This window comes from Eleutherodactylus coqui, chromosome 6 (genome assembly GCF_035609145.1).
Source record: "Eleutherodactylus coqui strain aEleCoq1 chromosome 6, aEleCoq1.hap1, whole genome shotgun sequence".
In the NCBI taxonomy this organism is placed as follows: domain Eukaryota; kingdom Metazoa; phylum Chordata; class Amphibia; order Anura; family Eleutherodactylidae; genus Eleutherodactylus; species Eleutherodactylus coqui.
This window is the reverse complement of record NC_089842.1, coordinates 13,711,786-13,731,933: the sequence shown is the minus strand read 5'-3', so window position 1 is coordinate 13,731,933 and position 20,148 is coordinate 13,711,786. Positions and strand designations below refer to the sequence as shown.

At 47.8% G+C, this 20,148-nt stretch overlaps 1 protein-coding gene across 2 annotated transcripts in view; it reads right to left on the bottom strand.

Annotated features, from left to right (window-relative positions):
• FBLIM1 (filamin binding LIM protein 1) overlaps positions 1-19,501 on the bottom strand; it is a 32,320-nt gene extending 12,819 nt beyond the window's left edge. The window contains exons 1-6 of one of the 2 annotated variants that reach the window (XM_066606304.1): positions 19,364-19,501; positions 16,166-16,367; positions 10,973-11,181; positions 10,465-10,582; positions 7,128-7,297; positions 2,353-2,531 (exon numbers count right to left, since the gene is read on the bottom strand). In XM_066606304.1, the coding sequence (XP_066462401.1) occupies positions 2,353-2,531; positions 7,128-7,297; positions 10,465-10,582; positions 10,973-11,181; positions 16,166-16,367 (878 nt within the window). In that variant the 5' untranslated portion in view covers positions 19,364-19,501. Of the gene's footprint in view, positions 1-2,352; positions 2,532-7,127; positions 7,298-10,464; positions 10,583-10,972; positions 11,182-11,257; positions 11,403-16,165; positions 16,368-19,363 lie in introns of those variants that run through there. The other variant, XM_066606305.1, reaches the window with a different exon arrangement.
• Between the last annotated feature and the right edge of the window lie 647 nt (positions 19,502-20,148).

Sequence of the window (20,148 nt, the reverse complement as noted above, 5' to 3'; positions counted from 1 at the left end):
CCCCGACACACCATATAATGTATCTAATGTACTACCAGACACACCATATAATGTATCTAATGTACTACCCGGCCCACCATATAATGTATCTAATGTACTACCCGACACACCATATAATGTATCTAATGTACTCCCCGACACACCATATAATGTATCTAATCTACTACCCGACACACCATATAATGTATCTAATGTACTACCGGACACACCATATAATGTATCTAATGTACTACCCGACACACCATATAATGTATCTAATGTACTACCCGACACACCATATAATGTATCTAATGTACTACCGGACACACCATATAATGTATCTAATGTACTACCCGGCCCACCATATAATGTATCTAATGTACTACCCGACACACCATATAATGTATCTAATGTAGTACCCGACACACCATATAATGTATCTAATGTGCTACCCGACACACCATATAATGTATCTAATGTACTACCGGACACACCATATAATGTATCTAATGTACTACCCGACACACCATATAATGTATCTAATCTACTACCCGACACACCATATAATGTATCTAATGTACTACCGGACACACCATATAATGTATCTAATGTACTACCGGACACACCATATAATGTATCTAATGTACTACCCAACACACCATATAATGTATCTAATGTACTACCGGACACACCATATAATGTATCTAATGTACTACCGGACACACCATATAATGTATCTAATGTACTACCCGGCCCACCATATAATGTATCTAATCTACTACCCGACACACCATATAATGTATCTAATGTACTACCCGACACACCATATAATGTATCTAATGTACTACCCGGCCCACCATATAATGTATCTAATGTACTACCGGACACACCATATAATGTATCTAATGTACTACCCGGCCCACCATATAATGTATCTAATGTACTACCGGACACACCATATAATGTATCTAATGTACTACCCGACACACCATATAATGTATCTAATCTACTACCCGACACACCATATAATGTATCTAATGTACTACCGGACACACCATATAATGTATCTAATGTACTACCGGACACCATATAATGTATCTAATGTACTACCCAACACACCATATAATGTATCTAATGTACTACCGGACACACCATATAATGTATCTAATGTACTACCGGACACACCATATAATGTATCTAATGTACTACCCGGCCCACCATATAATGTATCTAATCTACTACCCGACACACCATATAATGTATCTAATGTACTACCCGACACACCATATAATGTATCTAATGTACTACCAGACACACCATATAATGTATCTAATGTACTACCCGACACACCATATAATGTATCTAATGTACTACCCGACACACCATATAATGTATCTAATGTACTACCCGACACACCATATAATGTATCTAATGTACTACCAGACACACCATATAATGTATCTAATGTATTACCCGGCCCACCATATAATGTATCTAATGTACTACCCGACACACCATATAATGTATCTAATGTACTACCCGACACACCATATAATGTATCTAATGTACTACCCGACACACCATATAATGTATCTAATGTACTACCAGACACACCATATAATGTATCTAATGTATTACCCGGCCCACCATATAATGTATCTAATGTGCTACCCGACACACCATATAATGTATCTAATGTACTACCCGACACACCATATAATGTATCTAATCTACTACCCGACACACCATATAATGTATCTAACGTACTACCCGACACACCATATAATGTATCTAATGTACTCCCCGACACACCATATAATGTATCTAATGTACTCCCCGACACACCATATAATGTATCTAATGTACTCCCCGACACACCATATAATGTATCTAATGTGCTACCAGACACACCATATAATGTATCTAATGTACTCCGACACACCATATAATGTATCTAATCTACTACCCGACACACCATATAATGTATCTAATGTAGTACCCGACACACCATATAATGTATCTAATGTAGTACCCGACACACCATATAATGTATCTTATGTACTACCCGACACACCATATAATGTATCTAATGTACTCCCCGACACACCATATAATGTATCTAATGTACTCCCCGACACACCATATAATGTATCTAATGCAGTACCCGACACACCATATAATGTATCTAATGCACTACCCGACACACCATATAATGTATCTAATGTACTACCCGACACACCATATAATGTATCTAATGTACTACCCGACACACCATATAATGTACCTAATGCACTACCAGACACACCATATAATGTATCTAATGCATTGTCCGGCCCACCATATAATACACTTGGCTGTCCCTGCAGCCCCTACCTGTAGTAATCCTCTGCGCAGTGAACATCATTGTACTCATCCACAGCGAAGCTCTCATCCGCGATGGTCCGATTACATACCACACACGTGAAGCATTCTGGGTGGTAACCGTTCCCTAGCGCACGGACGATGTGCTGCAGGATCAGAGTCTGACACTTGGCGCACTTCTCCAGCGTGTCCTACAAAGAAATACACACGGCCGGTTTACTGGAAGTTTACTACACTTCGGAAGATTTTTTCAGTTGCTATAAAATCAGTTTTTTCTCCACTCAACTGTAGCTAATTTTATGTTGATAAAAGGAGAATATGGGATATTTCTGTCTCACCGCCCATCGCTGTTTACATCACTTCAATCACTCATTGTTCACCAGGCAAAGATGATAAAACCCGGAGGAGACAGTGGAAATAGCTGCACTTTACACAAAAGACTGATTCCATAAAGAAGCCTCTCAATGGGCATGACACTGACCCCTGCCGGGCATGACACTGACTCCCACTAGGCATGACACTGACCCCCGCCGGGCGTGACACTGACCCCCGCCGGGCGTGGCACTGACCCCCGCCGGGCGTGGCACTGACTCCCGCCGGGCGTGGCACTGACTCCCGCCGGGCGTGGCGCTGACTCCCGCCGGGCGTGGCGCTGACTCCCGCTGGGCGTGGCACTGACCCCCGTCGGGGGTGTGACACTGACCCCCGCCGGGGGCGTGACACTGACTCCTGTTGGGCATGACACCGACTCCCGTTGGGTATGACACTGACCCCTGCCGGGTATGATGCTAACCCCCGTTAGGCATGACACTGACCCGCGCTGGGTATGACACTGACCCCCACCGTATGTATGAACAATGCGAGAAGTGAACCAGCCCCAGCTCCACAGACCATGCACTTCTCACACAGCGTATCTTAATCCTTTCCAATCCAATTTGTATCCTGGTTTTCCCAGGTGGCTTACTCTTCTTTTGCTGGCAATATACAGTAAGAGAACCCCAACGGATGTCTTCCAACATTGGAGCTGTACAGCCTTAAATCATAAGGTCTTCATAGGTTAGATAGTGGATTGGAAAGGGTTAAGGTACATTTACACAGGCGGATTATATTACGAATGCTTGTTTCTCCAATAATCGTCTGTAAGGAGAATTTGTGTATTTACCAAGGAGAAGCCAATCTCTGATCTCGTGTACAAAGCATGGGCCCTCAGGAGAAATACAAATCACACCAGCCTGTTGCGGTATCAAATGATTTCTAACGTATTCAAAGTTGCATGTGGTTTATATCTCATAAATGACATCACAGCAAAAGTACATACCCCCAAAGTAATAAGAATACATGATAGGCTACAACTAAAATGATTACGATAAGTTACACCTTTTAAGGTGAAGTAACAAAGAAACTGTTATTATTTCACAGGGAAGGAAAGCGAAGGAGGCGGTCTGAGGGACTGTCTCATCTCGCTGGTATATAGAAGAGGTTTCATTTAACCCCTTCACTACTTATACTAGCAGCATGCTATATCTTCCTCGTCTACAATCTAATAGCAAAAACAATTAACTGACACAATGATCTATAATTTTCTTCACATCGTGCAGCCTGCATGTGCAAAAGAACAGCCAACAAATGAGCAACACGCTCCGATATCGGCTGATCTGCTCTCTCATAACAGCATAAAAGTGATCGCTGGTCAGCTGGAAAAGGTGAACCCCCTGGCCAAATGGTTTTGTCTTATGACGGAACCCAACGGCGCCAACTGGACCCTATTGACTATAAGGCCTCATGTCCACGGAGAAAATCAGATCCGCTGCGGATTTGTAACTGGGATTTGGCCTGCGGATGCAGTGTAATTGTCTTATTTTTCATGCGGGAGATCAATGTAGCTCTGTGCTCTATGAGCTCTATGTGCTCTATGAGCTCTATGTGCTCTATGAGCTCTATGTGCTCTATGAGCTCTATGTGCTCTATGAGCTCTATGTGCTCTATGTGCTCTATGTGCTCTATGTGCTCTATGAGCTCTATGTGCTCTATGTGCTCTATGTGCTCTATGTGCTCTATGAGCTCCCGCTGCGCGATCCGCACTAAAATGGAGCATGGCCATTTTTTTTCATGCTCCAGAAATTTTTTAATTACCATCCGCGGGTATTTACCCACAGGTGGTCAATGCATTCCTATTGGGTGCGGATCCACATGCGGGAAAAATGCTGCAGATTTTAATTATTTTCCCCGTGGACATGAGGCCTAAAGGTCTCCGTTCAGCCGGCCAGCATTTTACTGTATGAAAAAGTCCTTCATGCAGGACCTTTTCTTCCAACATTTTGTGCCAGATCTGCGATGGAGGTTCCTATCACAGATGTGAACATAGCCTAAGCCTTTCATGTGGAACTGCCTGCTGTATCTAAGCCTTTCATGTGGAACTGGCTGCTGTATCTAAGCCTTTCATGTGGAACTGGCTGCTGTATCTAAGCCTTTCATGTGGAACTGCCTGCTGTATCTAAGCCTTTCATGTGGAACTGCCTGCTGTATCTAAGCCTTTCATGTGGAACCGTCTGCTGTATCTAAGCCTTTCATGTGGAACCGTCTGCTGTATCTAAGCCTTTCATGTGGAACCGTCTGCTGTATCTAAGCCAGCTATGTGGAACTGCCTGCTGTAATTAAGCCTTTCATGTGGAACTGCCTGCTGTATCTAAGCCTTTCATGTGGAACTGTCTGCTGTATCTAAGCCTTTCATGTGGAACTGCTTGCTGTATCTAAGCCTTTCATGTGGAACTGCCTGCTGTATCTAAGCCTTTCATGTGGAACTGTCTGCTGTATCTAAGCCAGCTATGTGGAACTGCCTGCTGTAATTAAGCCTTTCATGTGGAACTGCCTGCTGTATCTAAGCCTTTCATGTGGAACTGCCTGCTGTATCTAAGCCAGCTATGTGGAACTGCCTGCTGTAATTAAGCCTTTCATGTGGAACTGCCTGCTGTATCTAAGCCTTTCATGTGGAACTGCCTGCTGTATCTAAGCCAGCTATGTGGAACTGCCTGCTGTAATTAAGCCTTTCATGTGGAACTGCCTGCTGTATCTAAGCCTTTCATGTGGAACTGCCTGCTGTATCTAAGCCTTTCATGTGGAACTGCCTGCTGTATCTAAGCCTTTCATGTGGAACTGCCTGCTGTATCTAAGCCTTTCATGTGGAACTGCCTGCTGTATCTAAGCCTTTCATGTGGAACTGCCTGCTGTATCTAAGCCTTTCATGTGGAACTGCCTGCTGTATCTAAGCCTTTCATGTGGAACTGCCTGCTGTATCTAAGCCTTTCATGTGGAACTGCCTGCTGTATCTAAGCCTTTCATGTGGAACTGCCTGCTGTATCTAAGCCTTTCATGTGGAACTGCCTGCTGTATCTAAGCCTTTCATGTGGAACTACCTGCTGTATCTAAGCCTTTCATGTGGAACTACCTGCTGTATCTAAGCCTTTCATGTGGAACTACCTGCTGTATCTAAGCCTTTCATGTGGAACCGTCTGCTGTATCTAAGCCGGTCATGTGGAACCGTCTGCTGTATCTAAGCCGGTCATGTGGAACCGTCTGCTGTATCTAAGCCGGTCATGTGTGATACATTCTCACAGAAGCACATGAAACTACTTTCCCCATCATATAATGTCCTGGAGCTTTATATCGCGGCTCTACTGAGGAATTTGCAGTGTGCGTTCTTCTCTCAATGTCGGCTTTGTGCATTATTTGTACGGTTTTGGAGGCGAGGAATTCACAAACTTCGAAAGTGACCGTTTCACTCACGCGGTGGAGGGAGGAGGCGAAAAATGGGCAAAATGCAAGAAAAACAACCTGTGCAGAGTTAGAAGAGATGAAAACACGATGAGCGGCTCATTATCTGTATACAGTCAGGCTCACTAAGCCCAAAGCTAATGTAGCCATTTCCATCCACTACTGGTGATACAATTCACACGGCCGGATGTTTAGCCCTTGTGCCATCCACACACTCCACAGACGGCCCGTGGCGCTCTTCACACGAACAATATTTCATAGGGATCAGCGGCGCTTGTGCAAAAACCGCTGCATATCCTATGGCACATTTACACGGACAAGAATAGGACATGTAATATGTGCGGACGGCGGTCCATGTACGGTCTGATGCAAGCTGGGCCAAGTTTGGAAGTGGAAAGCAGACGGTTATAACTTGTACTGATTGTGCTTCATCCAGAGGCTGGAATCAGTCCGACCCAATGCTTCTCACAGCTGAGGGGCTGTTACTATTGTATCTAATCTAGACTGTTTGTAAGCTAAACACATCAGCAGCTCCCATGTCTCTCCGGCCCTGATAGTTTGTTACAATGTATCAGTGCAGGTAAGGATTCATTTACATTGGGGTTGGAGTGAAGCCTCCGGCACGAGCTGCTGAGAATATACCGGACGCTATTCTATTCTAGTCAGTGGTGTCCATCGGGCGCTACGTGTTTTCATCATGTGACAGATTTGTCCGTGGGTAACATTCAGTTTAGCGGAACATAAAAATGTGACCGAAGCATAATATGCGTCAGTCCAAGTTCTTTAGCTGACTGTCTACATTGGACACAAACAAAATGATGTCCAAAATGATGTTTCCAGTTACTGACAGCAAGCAGAGATCCTGAAAATGATCATGTATCGAAATACAAAAATCTATCAGAAAATCACAGAACTTTTCATTCTATAACGATGAAACTTCATTTATGTAAAACCTGAAAAGCCATTTAGCTTCGGTGTTTTACTGTCATCTCATCCACCTCCGCAGGTAGGTGTACCTTATAGCAGTGGTCACAGATGGGCTTTCCATCCTTCTGGTAGTACATCTGCCCGGCCAGGAGTCGGTGACACTTTCGACAGGTGAAACAGCTGGCATGATACTGTTTCTTCATGGCTTCGATGGTGGCGGCGTTGGGGGGGATGGTTTTATGGCAGAAGGCGCAAATGTCTAATTGGGAAAAAAGTGAAATAATTGAACTATTGCAAAGTGTAGAATATTCAGTATATATAACCAAACTCGGAGCGCTTTTAGACACTGGTCACTATTGGGTCAGCACGGCCCATACCGAACAGATCTACTACTTAGTGGCCATTTAGGTCCTTTTACATGGGGCGATTGTTGGGCGCAGATGAGCTCCACAGTCATCCCAAAGATAACCACACCGATGCTTTACACTGGAGCGATCAGCGAATGGAAGAGGAGATCGTTCAGGACGCCCACCGCCATTCACAAGAAACGAATGGCTGCCTGTTTACAGACTGATTATCTTTCAGTTTTCATGCCGGCATAAACTGAACAATGAACGATAAGCAAATGAACGTTCGGCCGCTGGGGGCAGCTACACAAACGATTATCATCCAGTGCGAATCTGAACTATGATCGACCGCATAAAAAGTCCCTTAGACATAACTCCGGTATATTGGACAATGCGGGTGCGACTGTTTGTCCTGCAGACACTGAATGATTACATTGCAGATTTACAAAAATACAGGAAAGATAGCGCAGCACGCAGAGCTATGTTGTGCAGCAAAATGCTGGACACAATAACCGAAACCCAACAGCCCCATTATAATCAGTGGGATCTGTCAGGTGCTATTAGGCCTCATGTCCACGGGGACAGATTTGCAAAGGATCACCCGCACGCGTGATCCACGGCCCATAGGGATGCATTGGACACCCACAGGTAATTAAATACCTGCAGATGTCATTTTCCCCTGAGGCGCAGATTGCACCCGCAGCATGCTCCCTTTTAGTGCGGATCTCCCGCAGGCTTCTATTGAAGCCTATGGAAGCCATCTGGATCTGCGGCACACCTGCAGCTGAATTCCTGCTCTCCGGCGACAGCAGGAGTCCAAAAACTCCCCAGCAGCTGGGGAATCCGTTATTCTCCCTTGCAGGCGAACCCCGGTCTTGCCGCTGCTGGGGATATCCCTCCAGCCCCGCTGAGATGAAGGGAAGTCCCGTAGAGAAGGGGGTTCACCAGGGCCTGTCTCTGTCTCTCTCCTAATTAAGCTCGTAGCTTGATAATGGGAAATCGCCCATTCACACTATTTTTCACGCAGTTAGCCGCAATTTTATTGCGCAGCTAACTTCGGCTTTAGTTTCACATTCGTGTCAATAAGCTCTTAGGCAGAGCCGTTAGTCTGCTGCAGTGGCCTGCTTGGTATCTTATATAGTTAATTAGAGCTCTATAAAGTGCAGTACACAGCATACTGCAGCAGCAGTGACTGATCTGTTACAGGTGGAGCAGCGCTCCCCGGTTTGCTGGGCGGGTGTCTGTATTTTTAATTTAGTCCAATAAAAGTTAGCTTTTAATTAGGGTACTCAACCGGGGTGTTTCTTGCCCTTTGGACAATTTTGGTGTTAATTTGGCCCACACTGATCAGGTAATTTCCTGTTAAATGGGTACTACTGCCGCGGCCAACATGGTATACCCGTTTAACTCCATATGGGAGTAATTTTGCTGCGACCATCAGAATTTCAAGAGTTCTGTGTACCAGATTAGTGGAATTTACTAGTAGTTAAAGGCTATGGACACCTTAAGGCTGCATTCAGACGAACGTATATCGGCTCGGTTTTCACGCCGAGCCGATATACGTTGTCCTCGTGTGCAGGGGGGGGGGGGGGGGGGATGGAAGAGCCAGGAGCAGGAACTGAGCTCCCGCCCCCTCTCCGCCCCTCTGCACTATTTGCAATGGGGAGAGGTGGGCGGGGGGCGGGGCTAAGTCCTGCGAATTAGCCCCGCCCCTCCCCATTGCAAATAGTGCAGAGGGGCGGAGAGGAGGCAGAGAGGGGGCGGGAGCTCAGTTCCTGCTCCTGGCTCTTCCATCCTCCCCCCCCTGCACACGAGGACAACGTATATCGGCTCGGCGTGAAAACCAAGCCGATATACGTTCGTGGGAATGCACCCTTAGGGGCATTTTGTGTGGTATGTGCATGTACTTTGAGTTGACAATCATTTTTGCAGTAGGGTTTGATTTAAAATGTTGCACTGTTTGCCTTCTGCAGCTTCTACATATTAATGTATACAACAAGCTGCAGATTCATCAGTCAGCTCATCTGACAGCTCAGTCTCCAGCCCCGCTCTGTCCTCTCCTGAACCTTCTTACCAGCGGATTTATGACCAACATAAGGTTTATCTTTGATCTAGTCACAAATCGGCTCATAAGAAGGTTCAGAAAGGAGGAGAGAGGGGCTGAAGACTGAGCCATCAGAGGAGCTGCAGCTTGTTGTATACAGTGATATTGAGAAGCTGCAGAAGATAAACAGTGCAACGTTTGTAGCACATTAATTGCCATGTGAGTTGTATTTACGTCAAGCTAGTTTTGAGCCCAGAGCCTCATGTTCTATATAACTCGCGACTCTTTACCTTGTTCTGTAATAAAAATACATTTTGACCCAAGGGAATTTTTTTTTTTAGTGTGACAGTCAATGTGTTAAGGGGATTCTCTGGGAATTTTTCTATCGACACGGGATAAGTCATTAAAATAGCTAATCAGGAGGGTCCGCCACTCAGGATTCCTGCCGATCAGCTGATTCTCGGGTCTGCTGTCAACATTGCAGTGGCCCAGGCTGGTACTGCAGGCACGGCTCCCATTGAATTCAGTAGGAGCTGTGCTTGCAGTACCAAACAGGGCCACTGTAATACAGACAGCGCTACCTACTTCCTGTACTGTCCACACTGACAGCAGGGATCTCAAGCCCACCCACTGTTAGGAAAGTGGCAAGACTGCTGCAAAAAGCTAAAGTCAATGTTTTGCACAAGTGGGACAATTTTTTTAGGCCAGAATTCTGCTGTAAAAGCATTGATAAATGTCCCTAAATGGTTTTGAATGCCGTCATTGCAGAGTTTGCGGCAGATCCAAGGTAATCCGCAGCTCCGTCCACAAGAATGACAAATGGCACAGATCTGTGCCGGGAACCGACACGCCTTGGATGTGACATTTGTTAACATCCCATCTACTTTGCTGCTACTGAATCCTCCTGAGTTTTCCCATGTGCATTCACTCTAAACCTGCTAATGGCATTCTTGCATCACGCTGCCCGCCAACCCGTGCTGCCAGGGGCATCTGCCCTGGCTTGTCCCTCCTGGCACTCCCTGCATTGCAGCCTACCTGCGCTCTCCTGCTTCCCTCTGTAGCCGTTCACGCTCGGCTTTCCCGGAGCCGCCTCCTCTCTTCTCTGCTGGTTATTGGGCGCAGATGGCTTGGATGATGGCGACGCCAGCGGTTTCTAGAAGTAATGGATAATAGCATCATGTGACTTGTATACGGTTCTATAGTCTGTATACAGTGCAGTGATCTCTGGCAGCCATATTGGGTGGTCTTCAATGTAGAGGCTGGAAATATTGCTCTGAATCATGTATGAGCAGAGGTAAATCATTTCCTTTCTTCATACATCACCCTGAGTTACATGACATGTTATCCTCTAGTCACATCCAGAGCTGCATTCGCCTTGCCACTGGTTTCCTGACCTCACATCGCTCCGATTGTCAGCGCCTGCGCAGCACGATGCCCCGTAGGATCATTTGTGTTAGGCAGCACAGTACTGACCAGCAGAGCGGTGCATGCAGCTCTGGGTCTAACTGGAGTAGGTTCCTGGGCCAGGAGGATATGCAGTTACCTGGGAAGGAGGTCGGGCGAGTTCCAGCTTCTGTAACTCCAGACTTAATGAGTCCGGGATAGGAGCAGGGGATGGTTCTAGGGGGACACGTTTAGGGGACAGCGGCAGAATAGGCGGTGGTGGTGGTGGAGGAGGTGGAAGGTCCGGGCTGAAACAGTCCTCTATGGCGGGGATCTCATCCAGGAACGTGCTGGGAAATGCTGGGAGATCTGGAGGAAAAAAAAGGACAAGTCGTTACGGCAGACATCACCACATTATACCGGGATGTCACCGGCGTAGTCCTACCCTGGGTCACAGGAGACCAGATATGGAGCCTCTCCACCATGACGGTAACGGCCCAGCAGGAGAGCAGTGCATGACCTGGGCGGAGGGGAACGATTTCTAGTTCCTTCTCTAGGCTTGTTTGCAGAGAGATCTTATCGGACGTGAGGAATGTGTGATGTCATTCCCGTCGGTCGGCCGCTCTCGAGGTCCTCGTCTGGGAGGACTCCTGTGTGCTCACCGCCTAGTAATGTGTCCTCAGAAAGTGCTTTCTCCCTGCAGCGTCTTCTCTAATCTGCTCACGCCGGGCGGATTTACTAATCCTGTCTAAAGGTGTCCGTAATAACTGTCGGGCGAACAATCGTTCGTTTGCCAACTATTCCGCCTCCCCCCCCGATGTTCAGCTCAGCCGTGTGTTCTGGTATCTCTGGAGGTAAGCTGCAGTCATACACTTCTGGATGTTCTTGAGGAACAAAAGAATCAAGTGTTGAAATTCAGTATGCCCGATCCTTCTTACCCCTGACATCATCTGCTGAGCCACTCCCATACACATTAGAGCGTGTGTCAATCTCAAGCCAAATCCGGCCCACCACATCATTTTATGTGGCCTTCGACGAGGTCCGGATGTAGAAGGACCGGATCTCCACTTGTAAGGGCGGCACCAGCACAGGGGGCGGCTGCTATCTTGGATTCTGAGCCCTGCGCACCTTCACACCGCTGTGTCAATAGCTCACAAATGGCAGCTCATCTCTGACAGCTCTGCCCGCCGCCCGCCAAGGTAGGAAGCTCAGTGCTGAAGGGGTGACTATTCTCTAACTGGGTTCTAAAGGACATCTTGGCCTTTTACTGACCAAGTGGCGCCATAATATCTTTGGTCGAACAACTTTCACTACTTTATCAGCAACCCACAAAAAAGGCCCATCCATCAGAGAACGCTGCTGGGACACTTGTGTAACTCCTGCCTGTTCACACCCTGCAGGGAAAAGCCATCATGGTGCATGGAGCTCCGCAGCCGTTGTAAGAGGGATCCATTGGGTTATAGCAGTACTGCTTCAGGCCAGTTTCACATCCGCCCTGCAAACTCCAATCACAGATCCGGCCCAAAATACGGGAGTAAGAAGCAAATGGACCCCATTAAAGTCATTGGGGTCCATTCGATGCTGTTCGGTCCTGAGACAGAAACATTCTGCCGCGGGGATTCCCCTTGGCTGCTCCTTAAATGCAGCAGGAAAGGTGAACCCCGGGGTAGATGTGAGACCAAAGAAAAGAGGAACAACCTCCAGACTGAACTATGTGACCTGTTAGATGCCGAACGAGGACAGATCTCGGCAGACGGACACGTGCTTGGGGAGATTTACTCATAAGATTAATCATGTATAGACCTCCAAATGATTCTTATACATGTTGGCGCTCCTCGGGTCTCACATATAAAAATAAGGAAGTCTCTTCAGAACCTCAAACTGTGACTCAGCCACGTCTGCGCTGTCTGCGAGGTCCTCTCTCCGGGGCGCTGTACGGATAATTGGGCTACAATACGCTTTGTGTATTATCCAAGCTGACCCGGATACTCCATCGCCGTGGTAAGGAGTAGTTACGATTAGCGCTCATTCACACGGGCGCACCCAGTTTCCGTCCATGAAATACGCAGCATTTTCACAGACCGAAGCGGTATATTTACTGCGTATTTGGACTTTCTCGTGTTTTTTTCTTGCATGCGTACTCGCTGTGTTTTTCACGTACAAGAAGGTCCCACGGCTTTCCCCTGCCTTCATGCGTAAGTATGCAGTGAATACACCCCTCTCACACGTATTTACACAATCCCATTGACTTTAATGGACAATTTTGGTCCGTAATACGGTAAATTGGACATGCTTAAAAAAATTTCACACACATAAAATACACGCGTGAAAACCGCTTGTCTGCTTACCCCGATGCACAGAAATGGGGCTGAGGCTGTCTATATTATGTGTGTAATACAGAGCGCAAATACGCCACTGTGAATGATCCCCTATAGACCAGACCAGAATGCTGATGTGGCCCTCGGTGACTATGAGTGTTACACCCCTACAGCAGGGAGTTGGCAGGTCTTGCTGTTATCGGTGGGTTCTGACAACTAAAGGCTCGTTCATGGCCGGGTCGGAGGTTTCATTCAGAGCCGCCAGAGCTGAACTCTGTTAAAATGCAGGAGGAAATGTCGCTGCGTGCCGCACTATCCTGTCCTGTCCAATGCCAGGCGGCTGGACAGAAAGCAAATGGACTCTATTAGCCGGAGGTTCTGACTCCGCAGTGACATCGCTGTGATGGCTGAGCATACACAGTCAGCGCTAGATTCATTTCAATGGGGTAAACGGAAATATCCGAGCAGCACCCACTTGACTTCTCAAAAGTCCCATTGTGTGTCTAGTACTCCATTCAGTCTACTCCTGACTGCAGGGGATGCAGTAACCCCACAGCGAGGAGGTAAGGGGACATGGGACCCCCATTCTCAAGATCACCAATCACCAAGTTACCCCCCCCCCCCCTGTGTATAGGAGATAACTTAAAATCTGCACAGGTGATCATTGCTGGCCAATCAAAGAGCAGATCAACGTACCTCAGTCTACCGCTGCACAGAACGCGTTAATAGTTGTAAGACTGCGGTGGTCCTCTTGGACGAGTCAACACTAGGCCTGGAAGCGGCGCAGATGATATGGCTTCCCCCTCCAGGACCGCAGCAATGTTTTGTCTCAGAACTGGAAGGATTCTATTCAGTGCAATTATTGCAAAATTCCCATATGCATAAATATCCGGCAGTGATGATATTGATCTGCTGATTGACTTCCATAGATTCCCCCTACCCATTATATAAGGTTTCCAGTCCAGGGGGAAGGGGATCCATTCCTGGGGTGTCTATGTGGGGCAGACACAGTACAAACATGTAAATTATGTGGGACGATGGTGGCCCCTGCTTGTCCTTCAGGCGTCCTCACAAGATACACTACCAGCCCTAATGTGGTAAGTAGTTCTATGACAAGTACCTCAAACCCCCAAGGCTGTTATTATACACATTAAGAGCAGACGATGAGGATGGCAAGTACCCCCTGAGACACGGCCTGTACCCTGCAGATGGAGGATCTTACTGTTACCTCATCAGAGCTTCCCCCGCAAACCGGATGCCCTGCGCCAAATGCAGGACTCAGAAGAAGCCCCAATCAGGACCAAATATTCCCTCCAGGAGTGATGCAGTCTGTATGGGGACATGCGTCTCCTACTGTACATAGCAAGTCAATGGGGCGTCCCAGGGCAGCAGGTGCATTATTCACATCACATGATTATTATTAATAGGCCACTAATCTTTATACCAGTTCTGGGGTAATAAAATAGTGATTATTGGGAGGGCGGCAAGGTGGATTCTGCACTTCCTTAGCAGAATTCAGCTTGCAGCATAAATGCTGGACAATGAGCAGATCGATGATCGTTCAGTGTAAATAGCAGCTGTTCAGTACTGAACGGCCGCTATGTTAAGTCAATGGAGAGGGGTGGGGGAGAGCGGGGAAAGAAATCTCCTCCAGCCGCCCGGCAGTGAGCCAGCGATACTAGCTCCTGTGTAGCAGCACTGCAGCGAGTATGTGCGGGGGAGAGTATCGGGCATCATTTGTCCATTTGTCCCGTCTAAATGGAGTCTATCTCTCATCCCAGCCTGAAATGGCTGATAAAGGGAAACAATAGCTTTGTATCTAACCTACAGTCAGCCACTCCCCACCCTAAAATGGCTGATTACAGGGAGCGGTAGATTGTATGCACAGACAGACTTCTGGCTTAACCTGCCCATAGACATCAACTCTCAGGTATTTCTCATTAACCCTTCCCCCTGGCCCGCCCCCCTCATACACATGCTGAGGCAAGTGTGCATATTTTATGAGGGAGGACCCTATGACTGTTGGGCACATAGGCGCCCGTGCCAGCGATAATGGCGCCTGTACTTTCACACAGGACCACTCAGTACATGGAGGGGGTGCGGGCCGGGGATTGTTCTGCACGCCCGCCTCTATTCACAGTATGCAGTCATTCATAGGTGGACAACTACCTGTTTTACGGCCGATCGTCATTTGATTTTTATGGCTGCACGATCCAACCGGCGAATGAATTGCCCAGATCATGTCGGCATTTACACTGAACAATCCAATGAGAATCTGAACGATAATCTCTAGTGTAAAAGGGCCCAAAGTCAGACTCCCCCACCCCCCATGGGGATGGTATGTCTCTCCTGAGATTAAAGGGATCACACATGTCGAAATCCAGCTGCCCGATCCTTCTTTCCCCCATTTGCTGTTGGGGCTCACCCACACACATTACACAGTTGTTTGGTCCCAATAAAATGGGCAGGTTCTGCCAGCTTTAAAGCGGTTGTACCAAGATCACAAGCATACCCCCTATCCACAGGGAGGAGGACTTAATATTGATGGTCTCACTACTGAGACCCCCACTCATCCTGAGCACAGGGGTCCCGTGTCCCCCGTCCTCCTCACTGCAGGCTTGCTGCACAGTCCGTAGTGAGGAGGAGACTGACTGGTCTAGCGCTCCATACACTTTCAATGGGACTGCCGGAGATAGCCGGGCGACAAGCTTTCGGATATTTCCATCACCCCATTGAGATGAATTGGGCGGCTGCCACACTTGCTCAGCCAACATCTCCATTCATTCTGACTTCACTGCAGGGGGTGAAATGGCCCCGCAGTCACAGGCAGAGGGGGACACAGGAGTCCCGTTCTAGAGATCAGTGGGGGGTCTCAGCAAGTTATCCACGGGATAAGGGATAACTTGTGATCCTGGTACAACCCGGATGTGTATGGCCATGGGCGTCCCCGGCAGAGCCTGTATATTCCATCTGCGCTGTGTATGGCGCCAGTATAGTGAACGTCTGCCTATCACATCAATGATATCCAGGCATACCTTGATTGTGGAGATCCTCGGGGTCCAGTCGGGTGTCATTGTGATAAGGTTTGAGACTGGGAACCTCAGGAGGAGAATCCGACCTCCGCCGCTCAGGTTCTGTATTCTGGACAGGCATTTGGTTCTGTCGTGAAAGTTCTGCTCTCCACGGAGGAGCCAACGTGATCTGAACGGAGGACACCATGCGCTTAGTGGACGACATCTGTCGGGGGACAAGAGGACATCAATGAAGGGCCGGTCTAATCAGAACTGTATGATGCAAACTATCTCATGTTCTTGTTACAGTTGTATAAACAAACTGATACATTGTAGCCAACAGTCAGGATAGAGATTTGTGTTGCTGAGTTATTTAGCTCACCAAGGATTGTCCACACTAATACATTGTAACAAGTATACATAAGACGAGCTCTCAGCCTCTACATATAACCAGTAATGTTTCATTCACTGACAGCAAGCAGAAATCCTGAAACTGGAGAGGTATCTACATAACACCTATAAGAAAGTGACACACGCTTTCATTTTCCACGTCCTCATAATGAGGTGCTCGGTCTGTGTATAGCAGACATATGGTACGTATAGACAGCGACAGCGCCCCCTTGTGCTTAATTCAGTCTTCCTGGTTGCAGGCCAATGGGTGTGCCGAGGTGTGTGTGTTTACTGTGCCTGTATACGACATCCCTGCTTGTCACCACATACACAGTATGACCTTTGCCTTCTGACACTGGGATTATATCGATGTATCTGCGGGGCCCCTGAGGTGCATGTGGGGCCCCAGCAATGCCCATCCTGGTCCCCCCACCACACACTGTACATGGAAGGAGTCTGCAGGGGGTTGAATCCTGAGACCAAATAAGAAGTTGAGTGAAAGTCCAGAGTCCAAAGTACCCTTCCTCTGGCCCTGAAACGGTAACCCATTGAGCGCTGGAAGGAAAGGTGCCGGCGTCCGATTTAGTGTCATCGGTACTTCCCAAAAATGGTGTCCATAATTTTGGTTATAAATGGTCTCAAAATGGTGCAGTGACAATTATGATTAGTTCATAATCTACTTGAAGACCGCACCAAAGGAATACCCATATATATCATTGATTACACTGTGGGAGGAGCTGTACCTCAAGTATACATGTATACATTTAGAGGTAGGAAAGCATCTGGTGCCCTAGGCTGTGGTTATAGGGGTCCCACCACCCTGACTGTTCATTAGACCGCCTCCAGTCATCCCCCACCCATCTTATTTATAAGGTTATGGTGCCACAGCAATGTGGGCAATAACCCTGCCAGTGATTCAGGCCCACGCAGCTTGCTAATAATTTGTGTTCACCAGCTGTGGGTTGTTAAATGGGATAACCTGCTGATTGTGGGGGTCTCATTGCTGAGACCCCAGTCAGACTTGAGAAGGGGAGTCCCATGTCCCCTATCTCCATCACTGCTGAGACCCCAACCGATCTCAAGAACGGGGTCCATTGTCTTCTATCACCCTCACTGTGGGGTTACTGCACCTCTTGCAATGAGGAGGAGCTGAATGAAGCGCTGGTCACACAAGCTTAGCCATTTCCGTCACCCCCCTGTAATAAATGGAGTGCTGACGGCCCACGCTCGGCCCATGCTCCCTACATTCTGACTTCACTACGGGGAGAGAAGCGACCCCCAAAGTGACAGGTAGAACGGGATCCCCACCAATCAGCAAGTTATTTCCTATCCTGTGGATAGAGGATAGCTTGTAATCTTGGTACAGCCCCTTTAATATCTGCATTTAAATGGTCAGCAAGATGCACAAGCCTATAACCGAGGCAGGATTGTTGGTCCCATCGCTGCTCCAAGCCAGCCATGCAGCGATCGCTACATGGGACCATACCCCCTCATTTCTCTCCTCCTATACCTTTCAACACTTCAATTCCCAATAGAAGGCTGGTTGCCCCCCAGTAGGGTCTGCAGCCCCTTGCTGGCTCCATCCACACTCCTCCTAGGAATATAGAAGGGTACCGTGCAACATGATGGCACTTCATAAATAGCGTACATATGTAATAACATACACGCGTGCGGACTGGAAACAGTCTCTGCCATCCAAAAATTATAAACAGCCATCAAATGTCAGGAAGGAAACTGATTACCGTCTGCTTCCCTGCCGCCTGCACCCCGATAATTATCTCATCCCAAGGAAAATATACTAATTACCTGGAGGTGTAAATATCCACTCCTCTACTACAGATATCGTGTGTTACCAACTCCTTAGCTGCTGTATCTAAGCCTATTACGTGTGATACTGTCTGCTGAGCTGTGTATCTAATCCCATCATGTGTGATACTGTCTGCTGAGCTGCTGTATCTAATCCCATCATGTGTGATACTGTCTGCTGAGCTGCTGTATCTAATCCCATCATGTGTGATACTGTCTGCTGAGCTGCTGTATCTAATCCCATCATGTGTGATACTGTCTGCTGAGCTGCTGTACCTAATCCAATCATGTGTGATACTGTCTGTGGAGCCGTGTATCTAATCCCATAATGTGTGATACTGTTTGTGGAGCTGCTGTATCTAAATTTATCATGTGTGATACTGTCTGCTTTGCTGCTGTATCTAATCCTATCATGTGTGATACTGTCTGTGGAGCCGTGTATCTAATCCCATAATGTGTGATACTGTCTGCTGAGCTGCTGTATCTAATCCTTTTATGTGTGATACTGTCTGCGGAGCTTCTGTATCTAATCCTTTTATGTGTGATACTACGGTATCTGCTGAGCTGCTGTATCTATTACCATATTCTGTGATACTGTATTGTATCTAATCCTCTCATGTGTGATACCAGTGAGTGGATGATATGGCGTATCTCCTCCTCTGATCACATGCCGTATACAGACATTTATCCTGTGGTTGGGGGTCTCCTATAATTGGGGATCAGCAGCCGGTTAATGACCCCCTGCCTGGCCCGAGGGTCTGACTACAGAGGACACAGCTCGGCAGGCATGATGGGACTTGTAGTTCCCCAGCTAGCAGTAACTTGATACATTGCTCATATGGGTAGAGTTGGCAGGAAACACAATGGTGGCCGCAGAGCTGGTGATCTCTGTACAACGGGGCAGAATATGGGTGCGATATAGAAATATTCACAAGGTCACGTCAGGAGATGAAGCGCTGACAATACAAGGTAAGCCAAGATACAGTCACCCCTCCCAGGGTCCCATCCTTGGGGGAAATCTCCTACCTGGCTGCTGGGGTGGGTGGGTCGCTGCCCCTCTCCTCAGAACAATAGGCACCCGGTGTCTGCAAAGTATTGTACAGGGGTCAGTGACTGAGGCAGAGCCTGCTACTGACATCACCCACCAGTCCCCACACTCCTCCCAGTCCTGCTCCGAATCATCCTGTTACCTGCCCCCTACCCTCCCTGTCCTGCCCCTATTCATCCTATTACCTGCCCCCTACCCTCCCTGTCCTGCCCCCATTCATCCTATTACCTGCCCCCTACCCTCCCTGTCCTGCCCCCATTCATCCTATTACCTGCCCTCTACCCTCCCTGTCCTGCCCCCATTCATCCTATTACCTGCCCCCTACTCTCTCTGTCCTGCCCCCATTCATCCTACTACTTGCCCCCTACCCTTCCACACTCCTTCCAAACCTGCCCTCTACCCTCCCTTTCCTGCCCTCTTCCTGCCTCCCATCCCTATCTTCCTCCTACAAGGTGGGGACAGGATGGGGGTGGGGTCGCCCTGTACCTGCCTGCAGGACATCCAGCTTGTGTATAATGTCCAGTCTGCTACGATCCCTGCCGAGCCGGAGGGTTTGTCCCCAATCACTGACCCCTCCTCATATTCTCGCATCTACCAGTAATGAGAAGAATGTTCTGTTCTTTAAGGCGTCTTCACATGAAAAGAGCGAATTGAAATGCTAGTTGTTTGGTGTAAACACGGCCACCGACAGGGTGATAAGTGATAGGTCCCTAGTCATGTCAGCTTACCAATAAGTAGTCGCTGGCTGATGAAAAGTTGTCTG